At 58.5% G+C, this 12,929-nt stretch overlaps 2 protein-coding genes across 4 annotated transcripts in view; both read left to right on the top strand.

Moving 5' to 3' along the window:
- NOTCH1 (notch receptor 1) overlaps window positions 1-875 on the top strand; it is a 44,007-nt gene extending 43,132 nt beyond the window's left edge. Inside the window, exon 35 of the mRNA XM_036260387.1 lies at window positions 14-875. Within this exon, the coding sequence (XP_036116280.1) occupies window positions 14-100 (87 nt within the window). The 3' untranslated portion in view covers window positions 101-875. The remainder of the gene's footprint in view (window positions 1-13) is intronic.
- A 10,002-nt stretch (window positions 876-10,877) lies between these two features.
- SEC16A (SEC16 homolog A, endoplasmic reticulum export factor) overlaps window positions 10,878-12,929 on the top strand; it is a 32,524-nt gene continuing 30,472 nt past the window's right edge. For 2 of the 3 annotated variants that reach the window (XM_036260390.1, XM_036260388.1), the window contains exon 1: window positions 11,395-11,522. The gene's annotated coding sequence lies outside the window, so the exon portion shown is untranslated. Of the gene's footprint in view, window positions 11,018-11,394; window positions 11,523-12,929 lie in introns of those variants that run through there. The other variant, XM_036260389.1, reaches the window with a different exon arrangement.

Here is a 12,929-nt window from a genome sequence, read left to right as displayed (position 1 = left end):
ATCTTTGTTTCAGGGTCAGTGTTACGTAGTCACTCGTTGGTCTTACGAGGTCGCGTCCCTTCCTCCTCTGCCCGTGGTGTCTCAGCATCGTGTAGCGTGAGAAGTCAGGTGTGGCTGTGTGGCGCCCACCTGGGCCCTCGGGGAGGAATCCCACTCTTTTCTGGGGAAAGACACTGCCTGGGCCATCCCGCCCGACACCCCAGCACCTCAACTTGCACAGAGTCTTGCAGTTCGGCGGAAGGTGGACTGGCGCCGCCTGGGGTGGGGCTCGGCCCGTGTTTATAGACTCTCCCGAGGAACCTAGATCGAGGTTCCGGGAAATCGCAGCTGTCTGGCCTTGGTGTGCGGCTGCGGCGGTGGCCACGGGGACGGCAGGGGCTTGCTGTTGGGTCACCCCTCCTGATTTTGGGGGGGGCATGTGCCCCGGGAAGGGGCGGATTCTTGCAATATCAAGTATAAGCCTGTGGCAAAATAAATGTCTGTAAATACAGTTTTAAAGGTGGATTTTGTTTAAAAAATCTGAATGAACAAGTCTGTTGGGGTTCGTGCTGATGGGGAGGTGTCAGGAAGGGTCCCCAGCCCTGGGACCTGCGGCTGCCACCGCCGCTTCTAAGCAAGCCCGGGAAGGGTGTCCGCGTGCCTGGGCGGGCGTCCGCCCCGTCGGCAGCCTCTCCAGCCTCTCCAGGGGCGGTGTGTACAATCCCTTGTGGGTATGGCCCGACACATCCTAAGATGTTGATTCTTACTGTGTTTTATAAAATAGAGTGTAGTTTACAGGAAAAGGAACCTTTTGTAAAAGCTAATTACGTGCAAAACTGTAGGTAATAAAAATGATGTATTTTTTTCATCTTTTTGGTTAACTGGTTTGCAATAAAAACGATACTGATGTCATCCAGGTTTTGCTCAACTCGGCCGTGCTGTGGGCTCCCTTTCTGGGGGCTGGGGTGGGGAGAGGAACAGACACCCAGCATCCCTCTGCCTCTTCTGACAGGAGAGCGATGGAGAGACCGCCCAGCTGGGCCCCCCCCGCCCCGCCCCCCCCCCCCGTGAGCTGCTGTCCAGAAGTTCTGCAGCCCCATCGGCGGGGACTGGGCTACCCTAGGTCCTCCCATCCTTCTGGGCCACAGAGGAGCAAAGGCACCGCTTACCCAGCCTAGGGATGGCAGGCAGGCAGGAGGCACGGCGGTGTGGAGGGGACAGTGAGCTGGGAAGGTTCTATGAAGCCAAGAGGGTGCTGGCTCAGCAGCACTATTTACGTGGGAGTACTGAGCGGGACCATTAGACCCTGGCCCCTGCCAGGTGCCCGCGTGGGCCTCCCCTTCCTCTGCACCTGGCCCTAGCCCCAGGCAGGTGGATTCAAACCAGATTCGAGAGCCTGATGTCCCTTCCTGCAAAGTGCCGGCCTCCAGCCCTGCCCTGCCTATGCCGGCATGAGCCCGCCTCCTGCTGCCCGCCAGGGCTGGCATGGATACGTGGATGGTATGGGTGTCTCCAGGAAATGTACGGTTACATGGCCCACCTTTCAGAGGGACGGGTTCATCCCGAATTCTGCCCAAAGCGCCCTCAGCACCCCAAAATCCCAGTCCTAGGTGTACATCCAAAAGAAGCATCAAAGGACTCAGGTCCACGTGCACCCACGTTCGCAGCAGCACCCATCGAGGTGGGACCAGCCTGTGCCCGTCAGCTGACAGTGGGCGGACAGTGTGCACTGTCCACACCGTGGTGGTTCCTTCCGTGTCAGCTTGGCTGGGCCATTTGACCAAACGTGAGCATGTCTCTGGGTGAGCGTCGTGTCTGCACAGGTGGATGGAGCAAAGCAGATGGCCCTCCCCAGTGTGGTGGGCCTCATCCAATCAGGTGAAGACCTAAAGAGAACAGAAAGGCTGAGCACGAGGTAACCGGACATCAGATCAGCCTTCCCTGCCCCTGGACTGAATCGGCAGCTCTCCCGGGTCTCCAGCGGCTGAGCCCAAGTCTGGGGACGTGGTGTCTTTCATCGTGTGGACCAGGTCCTTGTAAGAAACCTCGGTGTGTATAGTATGTGCACATCCGGTTGGTTCTGTTTCTCTGGAGAACCCAGACTAACAGACAGTGCGGCATTTTCCGCCCATGCCAAGGCCCCGCCTCGAAAACGGCGGGATGGAGAAGCCGGACACACAAGGCCGCGTAGAAGCGACTTCATGTACGACCGGGATGTCCACGAACATCCAGTTTTATGTTCTGCAAGTTTCACCTCAACAGATTAATTTTAGAAAGAACAAGCAGCGTTTGACCTTCCAGGACACTCGTTCAGGGTGTGGGGTTCCCACGGACGCCGCAGGATGGGCCTTGGGGACCGGTTGGTCTTGAGGACCTCTCTGCTCCCCAAAGTCAGTGGAGCCCCTGCAGAGGACATGATGCCCCCTCTGAACCTCAATGTCGTGTGTAACTGGGCATGCTGGACATTGGCCCTGCCCGTCTCCCGGCAGGTGCCTGGCCTCTAGTTTCTTCATCAGGGGCTTGATCCCCACCGGTCCCAAGGCTCTGAGACACCGGTGTAGATTCCCCAGGCCCCAGAGACGCCCACTACAGCCTGAAAGGGGGGCCTGACACTCACCCACCTGTCCCACCGGGCCCCAACCTGCTCCAGCTGCCCTGGCTGCAGAGCCCCGTGCCCCGCCACCACACACCTCCAAGGGAGGACACGGCCCCTCCCTCAGGGCTAAGCTCAGCCAAGACACCCCTGACTTGGGAGGTCTTCTATGGGCTGAACTGTGTCTCCCCCAAATTCATCTGATAAAATGCTAGCTCCCAGCACCTCAGGATGTGGCAGTATTTGGAGATGAGTCTCTGCGGAGGTAATTAAGGTAAAATGAGGTCACTAGGGTGGGCCTAACCCAGTCTGTCTGGTGACTTTTAAGAAGCTCGGGACACAGACACACGCAGAGGGCAAACAGTGCAAGGCCATGGGAAACCAACCCATCCACACCCAGATCTCGAAGGTCCAGCCTCCAGGATGTGAGAAAATCAGTTTCTGTTAAAAGCCACCTGGTCTGGCCCTGGCCAGTGTGGCTCGGTTGGGCATCACCCTGTGCACTGAAAGGTCGCTGGTTTGATTCCTGGTCAGGGCACATGCCCAGGTTGTGGGCTTGATCCCCGGTAGGGGTTGTACAGGGAGCGGCCAATTGATGTTCCTCTCTTACATCAATGTTTCTCTTTCTCCCTCTCCCTTCCTCTCTCTCTAAAAAAAAAAAAAATCAATAAAGTACATTAAAAAGCCCTGGCCGGTTTGGCTCAGTGGTTAGAGCGTCAGCCCACGGACTGAAGAGCCGCTGGTTCAATTCTAGTCAAGAACACATACCTCGGGCCCTGGCCAGTTTGGCTCAGTGATTAGAGCGTCAGCCCACGGACTGAAGAGCCGCTGGTTCAATTCTAGTCAAGAACACATACCTCGGTTGCGGTTCATCCTCGGCCCTGGTTGGGGTCACGTGGGAGGCAGCTAGTCAATGTGTCTCTCTTAACGTCGATGTTTTTCTCTCTCTCTCCCCCTCCCGCTCTATTTGAAGATAGATAGAAAAATATCCTCAGGTGAGTATTAAAAAAAAAAAAATTGAAAAGAAAAAGCCACTTGGTCTGTGCCTAACCCCCTGACCTCGGGCTCCCTTCTTATAATGCAGGCCACATCTGTAATTTAAAATATTTTAGTAGCCACATTAAAAAAAGTATAAAGAAACAGGTGAAGTTTATTTTAATAATACATCTTAGTGAACCCAATATATAGTAGGCCCCAGAACAACATAAGGGTCAGAGGTGCCAACCCTCCGAGAGTCAAAAATCTGAGTACAACCTTAGACTCCCCCCAACTCCCCTTCTCACAGCTGCTGTTGACCGGAAGATTCGCGGGAATGCAGAGCCAGTTCACACGGATTTTATACATTGTGTGCATTACATGCTCTATTCTTACTCCAAAGTGAGCTAGAGAAAAGAATGTTATTAAGAAACTCGTAAGAGATAGAAAATACATTTACAGCATTTATGGGGGGGTGGGATCCACATATAAGTGGACCCGATGGTTTAAACCCATGTTGTTAAGGATTACTGTATCCAAAATATTACCATCTCCACATGTGACCTGCATGAACAGTTAATGGGATATCCTGTGTTCTTTCTGGTACTAGGTCTTTGAAGTCCAATGTGGGTTTAACGCTTACAGCACACCTGTTTGGATGGGCCACAGTGGAGGTGCTCAGCAACCACGTGTGGCCCGTGGCTACCACAGTGGACAGGGCGGATCAGATGATCCGGAGAGGGCCCCGCGAGTGGCTGTCCCGCACCGAGCACGCGCCGAGTCTCCGCAGACTCCACGGCCACCGTCGTCAAGAGAGTCTCGCTTCCGAAGACTGTCAGCGGGAGAGATGGTGCTTGGTGGCGGAGCCCATGTTCATTCTGGTTCTGTGTCTCACCGCAGACGACACGTCACCTGTGGGCAGCCCGATCCAGAAAGTGCAGGCAGGAGCCTCGCTGGAGGGGACGCTGTGGCACAGACAGGACACAGCGCTTCCCACGGCCACTTCCTGTGGGAGTGCCCGCAGCAGGGTCCCTGGCGTGATGCCTAGGATTCGCCTGTAAAAGTATTTCAACCAGAAACTCACCCGGCGGTCGGCTGCATGTCAGGGCAGACCGGGACTGGACAAGCCGTGTCCCAAAGGGTGTTTGGTGGAGGCTGACAGGTTTGCGGGCCCTGGGTCCGAAGACCCTTTCCTGCAGGACTTCTTCGAAATGACGGCCGTGCTGTGGGTCTCTCAGAGAGCAGAGTGCGGGGCGGCTCCCGCCGGGCCCTCCTTACTGCCACGAGAGAGGCACGGTGGTGCCCAGCACACAGGCTGTCCTGGTGGGCTTCCTCGTTGCGGCCCTTTCCTGTCTGCGGCCACTGGACCACAGGCAGGTGGGCGACTCGAGTCTCTGAGCTTCAGTGCTTCCAGGGTACAGTGGGAGCTGCCCCACGGTGGCCTCCTGGGCTCGCGGGGGGACCTGGAAGGTCCGCAGCACTGAGCTCCCTGAGCAGTGAGGACTCAGCCACCGCACAGGGGTGCGTGCTGACGTCACACTCCCGCGTGGGCTCCCTCGAGCCAGGCAGCAGCCCCCCTGGCGCCTGCTGTCACCATCCCTGCTCAGGGTGGAAACCCAGGCTCAGGTGTGACAAAGCGCTGCTCACACAGACACAGCAGGTGCCACCGGGAAGGCCCCAGAGTCAGATGTTTGGCATTTTCACACAACCCTGGATTTGCGGCCCTTCCCCGACTACGCATGCGGGGTGATCAGTAGACCTCACCAGTGATTATCACAAACCTGTGGTTGTCTATGGATTCATGACACTTCCTACGAGTCCCTGTGATACTGCACTGCGTCTTGTGGTGGAATGTCCCCAGCTCAAGGCAAACCTTTACGTTGTACGACAGGTCTCGTCGCTCCGCTTCACAGGACAAGTCCGGGAAAAGTGCGTGAACCTCGGTAAGTTACGTGTTCCTCGCCCACCATCTCCTCATCTGAAAAATGAAAGGCGAAAAGGCACCGACATGGAGTGACACTCCCTGGCCTCGCCTGGCTGAGGACCCCACCGTCACCAGAGCCCATAGTGGGTGCGGTGAGGCTGAATGGCTGAATATCGTCCTTACCAGCCCCCTCAGCGGAGCAGTAAATCACCGAGCACGGAGTTTGGAAACTACCTGTCTCTGTTGTTCCAGTAAGTCATGTCGGAACATTTACCTTCTCTCAGCAGAACCCGCCCCCCACACCCCCGCCAGGAAGTCCAGAGATGCATGCCCCCACCCAGAGGGTGCAGCCCCGGGGGATTGAGGGTAGCCACAAACCTTCCTCTGCTGAACTGGGGCCGGAGCCTGACGGAGCCTGGGTGTCCCTGATGCCAGCACCCCCAGCCGCCAACAGGGCGGACTTAGCAGGCCCAGCTTGCCCACTCAGAGGTGGCCCTCTGCTGCCCCCTGCTGGCGGTGCCCTGCCAGTGCACCTCTGGCAAGCAGGAGTCCTGATGGGGTCTTCCACTTGGCCAGGTGCCTCTCCACCTCCTGCAACAGTGCTGTTAGCCCATTTGACAGATGAGGAAGCTGAAGCTCAGAGAGGTGGGTGACTTCCTCAAGTCCACCCATTCAAGCCAGGGCCCAGTGACTCCCGGGACCATGTTGGGAGGGGGCAGGGAGCTGGAGGGCCTATGTCACTCAGCCTGTTACTTCTCAGACAAGGAAGCATGTTCAAGAAGGGACTTTCCAAGGTCACTGCCAGGAGTTAATGTCACAGCCAGCCTGGCACTTGGCAACCTGCAGATGTTGGCGTTCCTCCCAGCTCCACCCAGGCCTTTCCTCTTCCCCATCCACAGCCCCCACCCCAGCCTCCAAGCCCACGCCTGTGACTTAAGTCACCACCGAAGCTCGGGACTCTCACCTTCCTGTCCTGATGTCCCCTGGGCCAGTGAGTGCGGAGCGCTGTGCTGGGCTGGGTGAGGGCTGCAGATGCAGCAGGCAGCCAGGGAGTCGGGTCCTGCCCTGAGGGCCACCTGGGATTTGGCTCCCCATCAATCGGCCCCAGCAGCCTTGCCGCTTGCTTAGGGCCCTAAGGCCACGTCCGGGCTCCTGGCTCTCACTAGTGCCTTGCAGAGAGCCTGGGGGAGGCCTGAGGGCGGCAGTCCTGGCGGAAAAGCCCCGGGAAGCTTCCTTTGCTGTCAGAAGTCAAATCCCCTTGCTGGGCCTGCAGGACCCCCGCAGTGCGGACCTACCAGCCACGTCCCCGCTTTCCGGGTCCAGACCCTTGTCACTACAGAAGCTTGTTTGCTTCGGCCACAAACGCTCCTTCTCTCCCATCGCTGCCTCACCCCACGCCCCCGGCAGTGGGATCCAGACATCTGCAGCTGTCCCATGTCCAGGGGCCAGGGCAGTCTGCCTCACAGCCACAGCCCCAGCCCCAGCCCCAGTTCCTAGCAGTGCCTGGCACGTGAATTTCTGCGTGCAGTTTTGGGACGGTCTCCAGGGACCCTGCCGCACTAAGGGGCCACCACGCAGCTTTCCTGCAGCTCGGTCCTCTGTGGCCCCTGGTGGGTGCAGACTCGGCACCTTCCTTGTGCTTTCTACCTCGTCCTCACTTGTTTATCCACTTAGATGTGATTCAGAAAGTCCTCTGAGATGGCTGGTGCCAGGCCCATTTCCAGAGGATGCACAGGAGGGACAATGCCATGCTCACACTCACAGCAACAAGGACGGGGGTGACATTTGTCCGGTCTGGCCATGTCCGCGCTTGCTTGCCCTACGTGGATTTGCTCCTGCAGCGCCCCCAGGAGTCTGGGATGGCTCTCATGTACTGGCCTTCCACCCCAATCTGCACACTCTTCTCACACCGGCCTGGGCGCACGCCGCGGTGCCCCGTATGCCGACAGGGCCCGGTGCACAGGTCCATAGGACACGCTAGCCCTAACCCATCTCCACCTCCAGACCCGAGGACCCGACTCCCACGCCTGCCTCTCCAACCATCCCGTCCTCCTCAGCTCATCGCCTCCTCCGGAAGCCCTCCCTGCCAGCCTGCCCCACTTTGAGACCCTATGCACTTCTGCTCCAGGCTGCCAAGTGGGACTGGCCCCCCTTCCCCTCCCCAGCCCAGTGCCCAGGACCGAAGGTACACGTCAGGGGCTGAGGAGAGTGCCCGGCATGGAGCAGGCCTGCCCGACAAGCATCTGCAAGCCACACTTAATGCAGTCACCTTACGCCAGGAGAGTGAAGGGTGGAGGCATGTGGCCTGGCCTCGGAGACTGCTGCCCCCCCCCCACTCCCCGGGCTGGTGGTCAAGAGAGAGCCAGCTCCATGGCTGAGAAGCCACAAGCCCAGCCCCAGGCTGGGATGCCGCGTGGGGGTCCTTGCTCACCACTGACACCCTCACTGTCCGGTGGAAGTACAATGCTAACCACTGTGGAATTTTTTTTCTTTATTGATTTTCAGAAAGGGAGAGGGAGAGAAACAGTGACAAGAGAGATGGAATGGCCGCCTCCTGCGTGCCCCCCACTGGGAATCGGGCCCACAACCTGGGCATGTGCCCTGACCAAGAATCAAATCAGTGACCTCTTGATGCATGGGTCAGCGCTCAGCCACTGAGCCACACCGGCTGGGCACCACTATGGAATTTTTAACTTTCTAGTGGCTACATTTTAATCCAATATATCCTAAATATTATTTCAACACGTAATCAAAACACTAACGAGTTGATGGCCCTCCGGCAGGTACTCTGCGCTTGGAGGCCACTGCGGTTCCAAGCGGCCCATCGGGTGCCCAGGGGCAGTCTCCTTGGACGGATGGCCCCATAGGAGAGGCAGGCTGTTGTAATCATGGAAAGAACAGCTAGGTTCTCGGGCACATCCTCTGCTCATCATCCTGGCAAGCGTGCGGCCCGGTGTGCTCTGGCTTATGTGACAACAACTCTGTCATGGAACTCTGCGCGAGGAGCTACTTGCCCTGATTCGGCTACAACTTTGCAGCTGGTTCTAGCCCACCTAGGGGGGGTTCGGGAGCTGGTGACATTTCTATTGAGAAGTGGACATTGCAGGCAAAGGAAAGGAAGCCTGATCAAGAATAACGATGGCGCCCTGGCCAGTTTGGCTCAGAGGTAGAGCGTTGGCCCACCGAAATGAGTCGTGGGTTCGATTCTGGTCAAGGGCACGCACCTCGGTTGTGGATCGTCCTTGGCCTTGGTCGGGGTCGTGTGGGAGGCAACCAGTCGATGTGTCCCTCTCACATCGATGTTTCTCTCTCTCCCTTTTTCTCCTTCTCTCTTCCTCCCACTCTGTCTGAAGATGAATAGAAAAACATCATCGGGTGAGGATTAAAAAAAAAAAAGAATAAGGATGGCTCTCATGGCAGCACACTTTCTAGGCACAGGTCCAGGTGTTCTGCAGGGACTGTCACCCACATCCCAGTTTGCCCAAACAGCTCTAATACATGCCTGTTGTCCCAGTATATGTATCAACAGCGCCCCCTTCCAGTCCCCAAATTGTCCACATGCTCACCTTGTCTGAACTCCAACCTTTCCTGAACCCCAGGTTAATGCGGAGGGAGGTTAAGAAGGCTGACAACGGACACACAGCATCTAGCAGGCTGGGCTTTAAAGCAGAGGCTCTGTGGCTCAGAACCCTGGCCTCCTTGGCTCAGAGGCTTGATGGCTCCGCCCTGGCCCCAGAGCCCTCTCCTCCACACAAGGCTACAAACTGAGAACCTGAGGCCTTCATTCAGAAGCGTAGCAGGAGGGAGGAGGCCCTTGCCTGTCAACTTTGGGAACCTGAGTCACCCGTAGAAGTCAACACAGTGCTGCGTCTTTGACATCCCTGCCCCAGAGCCCTGACGCCTTGCATTTGCCCAGGATGGGTTGGTTTCTGCAACTTAGGGTCTCTCCAGGTTAGATTCCACCAGGGCCACACTGGACTCCTCAGAACACAAGAGGGGCAAGTCTGGGCCGCAGCTCTTGGGCTCTTTGAATTTGAGAGTGAAGAGGAGGCAGCCCTGAGCTTGGGACAGTCAGTGCCTTGGCCTCTGCTCCCCCTTTTCAGGAGGAGGGCTAACAATGACATCTCTCTCTGCCGAGTGGTTTGTTGGGACAGAGCGACTGCGGGGCACAACGACCACCAGGAAGAACTGATCAAGGACATGGGACCCAGGGCTGAGTTCCCCAACTCTGTTGAAATAGGCTGGGAACTCGATTTCTGAAAGGCAAATGTTAGCTTAGTGGAGCGGCCACGTCACACAGGCTGAAATGCTCCCCGCACCCGCCTGGGGCTCTGACAGCGTGGCTGCTTTCTCGCCAGCATCATAGCAAACAAACAGCCAGACCACACTCCTTCCTTCCTCCCTGGCCTCTAGGTCCCACTGGTGACCGGGGTGCCTTCCCACCCCAGGTCGTGTGCCTCAGCCACCGTGGCAGTAGCAGCAGCCGCTACTGAAGAGCTCGGCCACCAGGCGATGTCACGCAGGTACACTTGCCACCCACCCTTCCTGCCTTTTGGGAGAAGTTGGTCAAGTGGGGCGGGCTGCTGCTCTTCCCCATTCCTGCCAGGCAGGTGTGCAGGTGAGTGGGCCCGGCCTCCCTTTTCTCGGTGGGAAAAGGAAGATACAAATGGCAGCACCCCTTCTTCCCTAAGATCCTCCAAGGGAAGGCTCGGATGTTGCCTACTGGTGGGTAGGAGGAGGCAGCAGCCACGGGGCGGAGGAGACTGAGAGGCCCAGCAGCCTAACCTGTTGCTCGGTATCTCGGGGTCGCGCTCATTCAACACAAATATCCATTCAACAACGGTTGGAGCCTCCGTCCACGGGGCTCCGCGGTTTAGGGGACCCGGCTGGGCCGTCAAGGGGTACAAGGGCAGACAAGAGAGGAGCTGGGAACTGCGCGCCCGACGCCTCGCGGAGGGAACGGCCAAGACGGAGTGTGTGCATGGGACAGGCGCAGAGGGGTTAGGGGAGGATGGGGCCCACAGGACGACCCCCGAGGCGCGCACAGGCGGGCAGTGGGGCTCCGACGGCAGCCTGTGGACTGGGGGCCGGCAGCTCATGCCCCTTCCACGGCTCCGTGGAGCAGACCGGCACTGCTTCCCGGGAGGTAGGTGTGGACGACACCAACTTCCCGGACAAAACTAGAAACGGGAGACGCGAACAGCCGTAACCAGGCAACTGGCCGGCCGCCGCGAGGTGCGCACGCGCACTCAGCCGTGGCGGTCCGCGCATGCGCTCTCGCCTCCCGTCCGTCTACCAGCCTTCGAGTCCAACGACCGAATGAGAGGAACGCGCCTGCGCCAGAGCGCCGCTTGGGTTCTGGATTCAGCAGTAGCAGTTCCCGGCGGGTGCACCTGCTGGCATCGGTCGTTCAAGACTGCTTCTTCCCTTGCGTCTGATTGAGGAACCCCTACTCTTCTCGCATCCTAAAACGAGAAACGGCTGCGAGAAAGCCAGCGTAACCGGGGCGACGTCCCAGGGCGCCCCCCGCGCGCCCTGCCGGACAGGTGGGCTAGGGGCGGGGCCGAGGGATGGGCGTTGAAGGACTGGACGAGGCGGGGGGCGGGACCAAGGGGCGGGACTAAGGGATGGGGCGTTGAAGGATTGGACGCCGGCGGGGGCGGGGCCAAGGGATGCGGCAGTGAAGGATTGGACGCAGCCGGGGGTGAGGCCAAGGATGGGCCATGGTGAGCAGCTCTTAGGGGTGGGGCTAGCATGCGGGGCGGGGCGAGGGCGGGGCAGTGCGTCACGAGAACAGCTGCGAGGGGTGGGGCCGGCTGGCGTGGCGGGCAGGCGTGGCGCGCGCTGACGTCGCGGACGGACACGTCGGCGGCGCTGGGGCCGCGGCGACCGGAGCCGGATGTGCCAAGATGGCTGCAGCGGCTGCCATGTCTCCGCTCGTCTTAGCTGCCGGGCCGGCTTCCGCCCGCGGCTCCTGAGCGGCTGGCACCCAGGACTGCGGAGGGGCCGGGCGGGAGCCGGCGCGGGCCTCGGCCTCCCTGAGGCGCGCCGGTGAGGGCAGGGGTCGGGGTGGAGGGAGGCGGGCGGGCGGGCGGGTCGGGCCCAGCCCCGAGCGGGCGGTGCGTCTCCGGGTGCTGGCGGGGCGGCGGGGCGCCGGGGCGGGTGGGCGCCTGCGGGGCCGGGGGACCTGCGCGCTCCGTGGCCCGCCAGTCAGACTGACGCGGAGCCCACGGGACGGCCGGTCCTTGGCAAGTGCCCGTCGGCTCAGCTGTGGCGGCCGCGGCGTGGGGGCTGTTGGAGGATAGGCCGGACCTGCCCCAGGTTCAAGAGCACAGGCACGTAGGTCTCGTAGCGTGCCCTTTGCTGCCGGGGCGCGGAAGTGGTTCTGTCTCCCGCGGCTGCGATCCCTCCCGAGCCACGCGGGTGTTCGGTGGGTTTCCGTGGGAACCGCGGGGCAGCACTGCTGCTGTCGGGGCGGTCGGGGCCGGGCGCTTGTATTCGGTGCTAGGGGTCAGAGGTTGTGTGCAAACCGGCTCTGCCCTTTGCGTAATGCGAGGATGACAGTGCGCAGCCCGAGCGCACCGCCGGCGTTTAAAACCCTTTTATTTTTTTTTTGCCGCTTCACTTTGAAACGGCTTGGAGATGGGGCGGAGGTTGCTTGTAGAGGTTTTGTTTTCACTGTGGTCCCCGGAGCGACACTTTTGTAAGTTTCAGCACAACCACCCTCCCTGCGGTTTGTTTTTTTTACCCCCTGCCCTTTGCATAGGGCTGTGAGTGCTGTTATCTTACAAAGATAAAGAGGCAGAATCGCTTATTTCTTGTGCCGTGTGACTCATTCACCTTTTACTGCGATCGATCGGTCTCAGAACTGTACTGAGAGTTTTGAGGGCAGTGTGTGGACTTGAACATGATTCCTGCTTCCATCAACATCTTTCCCGGGCGCCCTTGTGGATCTCTGTCATTATTAGCAGTGTTTACACCCTCGCTGCTGCTTCTTTAACGTCTGAATGTGTTTGATTCTGTTCTTAGGGAAGTTGGAGTTTATGGTGTCTTTGGGTCAAGTGTCCCATAGTCTGGCAGGGGGGTCACAGTGGGGGAGACTGTAGGCAGAGGAGTTGACTCAGGTGCTGCTTGGCACTCCTGTTGGGCCACACACACCGCTGGAGGCAGAGACCGGGAGGGCAGGAGTGTGCTTTAGCTCAGTTCAGTGGCCAGGGATTTATATTGAAAACAGGTTGTGCTTAAGAATTTCAGTTTACTGGAAGGCCTAGGTTTATAAATAATGTATTTTTAAGATCAGCTGGTGTCTCTGAAACAGTCTTTTAAAGTTAGGTGACTTGAGGCTACAGAATGATTTACTGGACAATAAAATTCCTGATAGTCATGAGATAAATGGTATGCAGTGCATTGTTTTTATGCTGGTGAATAGAGAAAAAAAGGTTAAAAGAATAAGATTTT

The sequence above is a fragment of the Molossus molossus genome, unplaced genomic scaffold (assembly GCF_014108415.1).
Source record: "Molossus molossus isolate mMolMol1 unplaced genomic scaffold, mMolMol1.p scaffold_m16_p_14, whole genome shotgun sequence".
NCBI lineage: Eukaryota > Metazoa > Chordata > Mammalia > Chiroptera > Molossidae > Molossus > Molossus molossus.
Note: the sequence above shows the minus strand (reverse complement) of the source record. Positions and strands in the feature narration are given on the sequence as shown.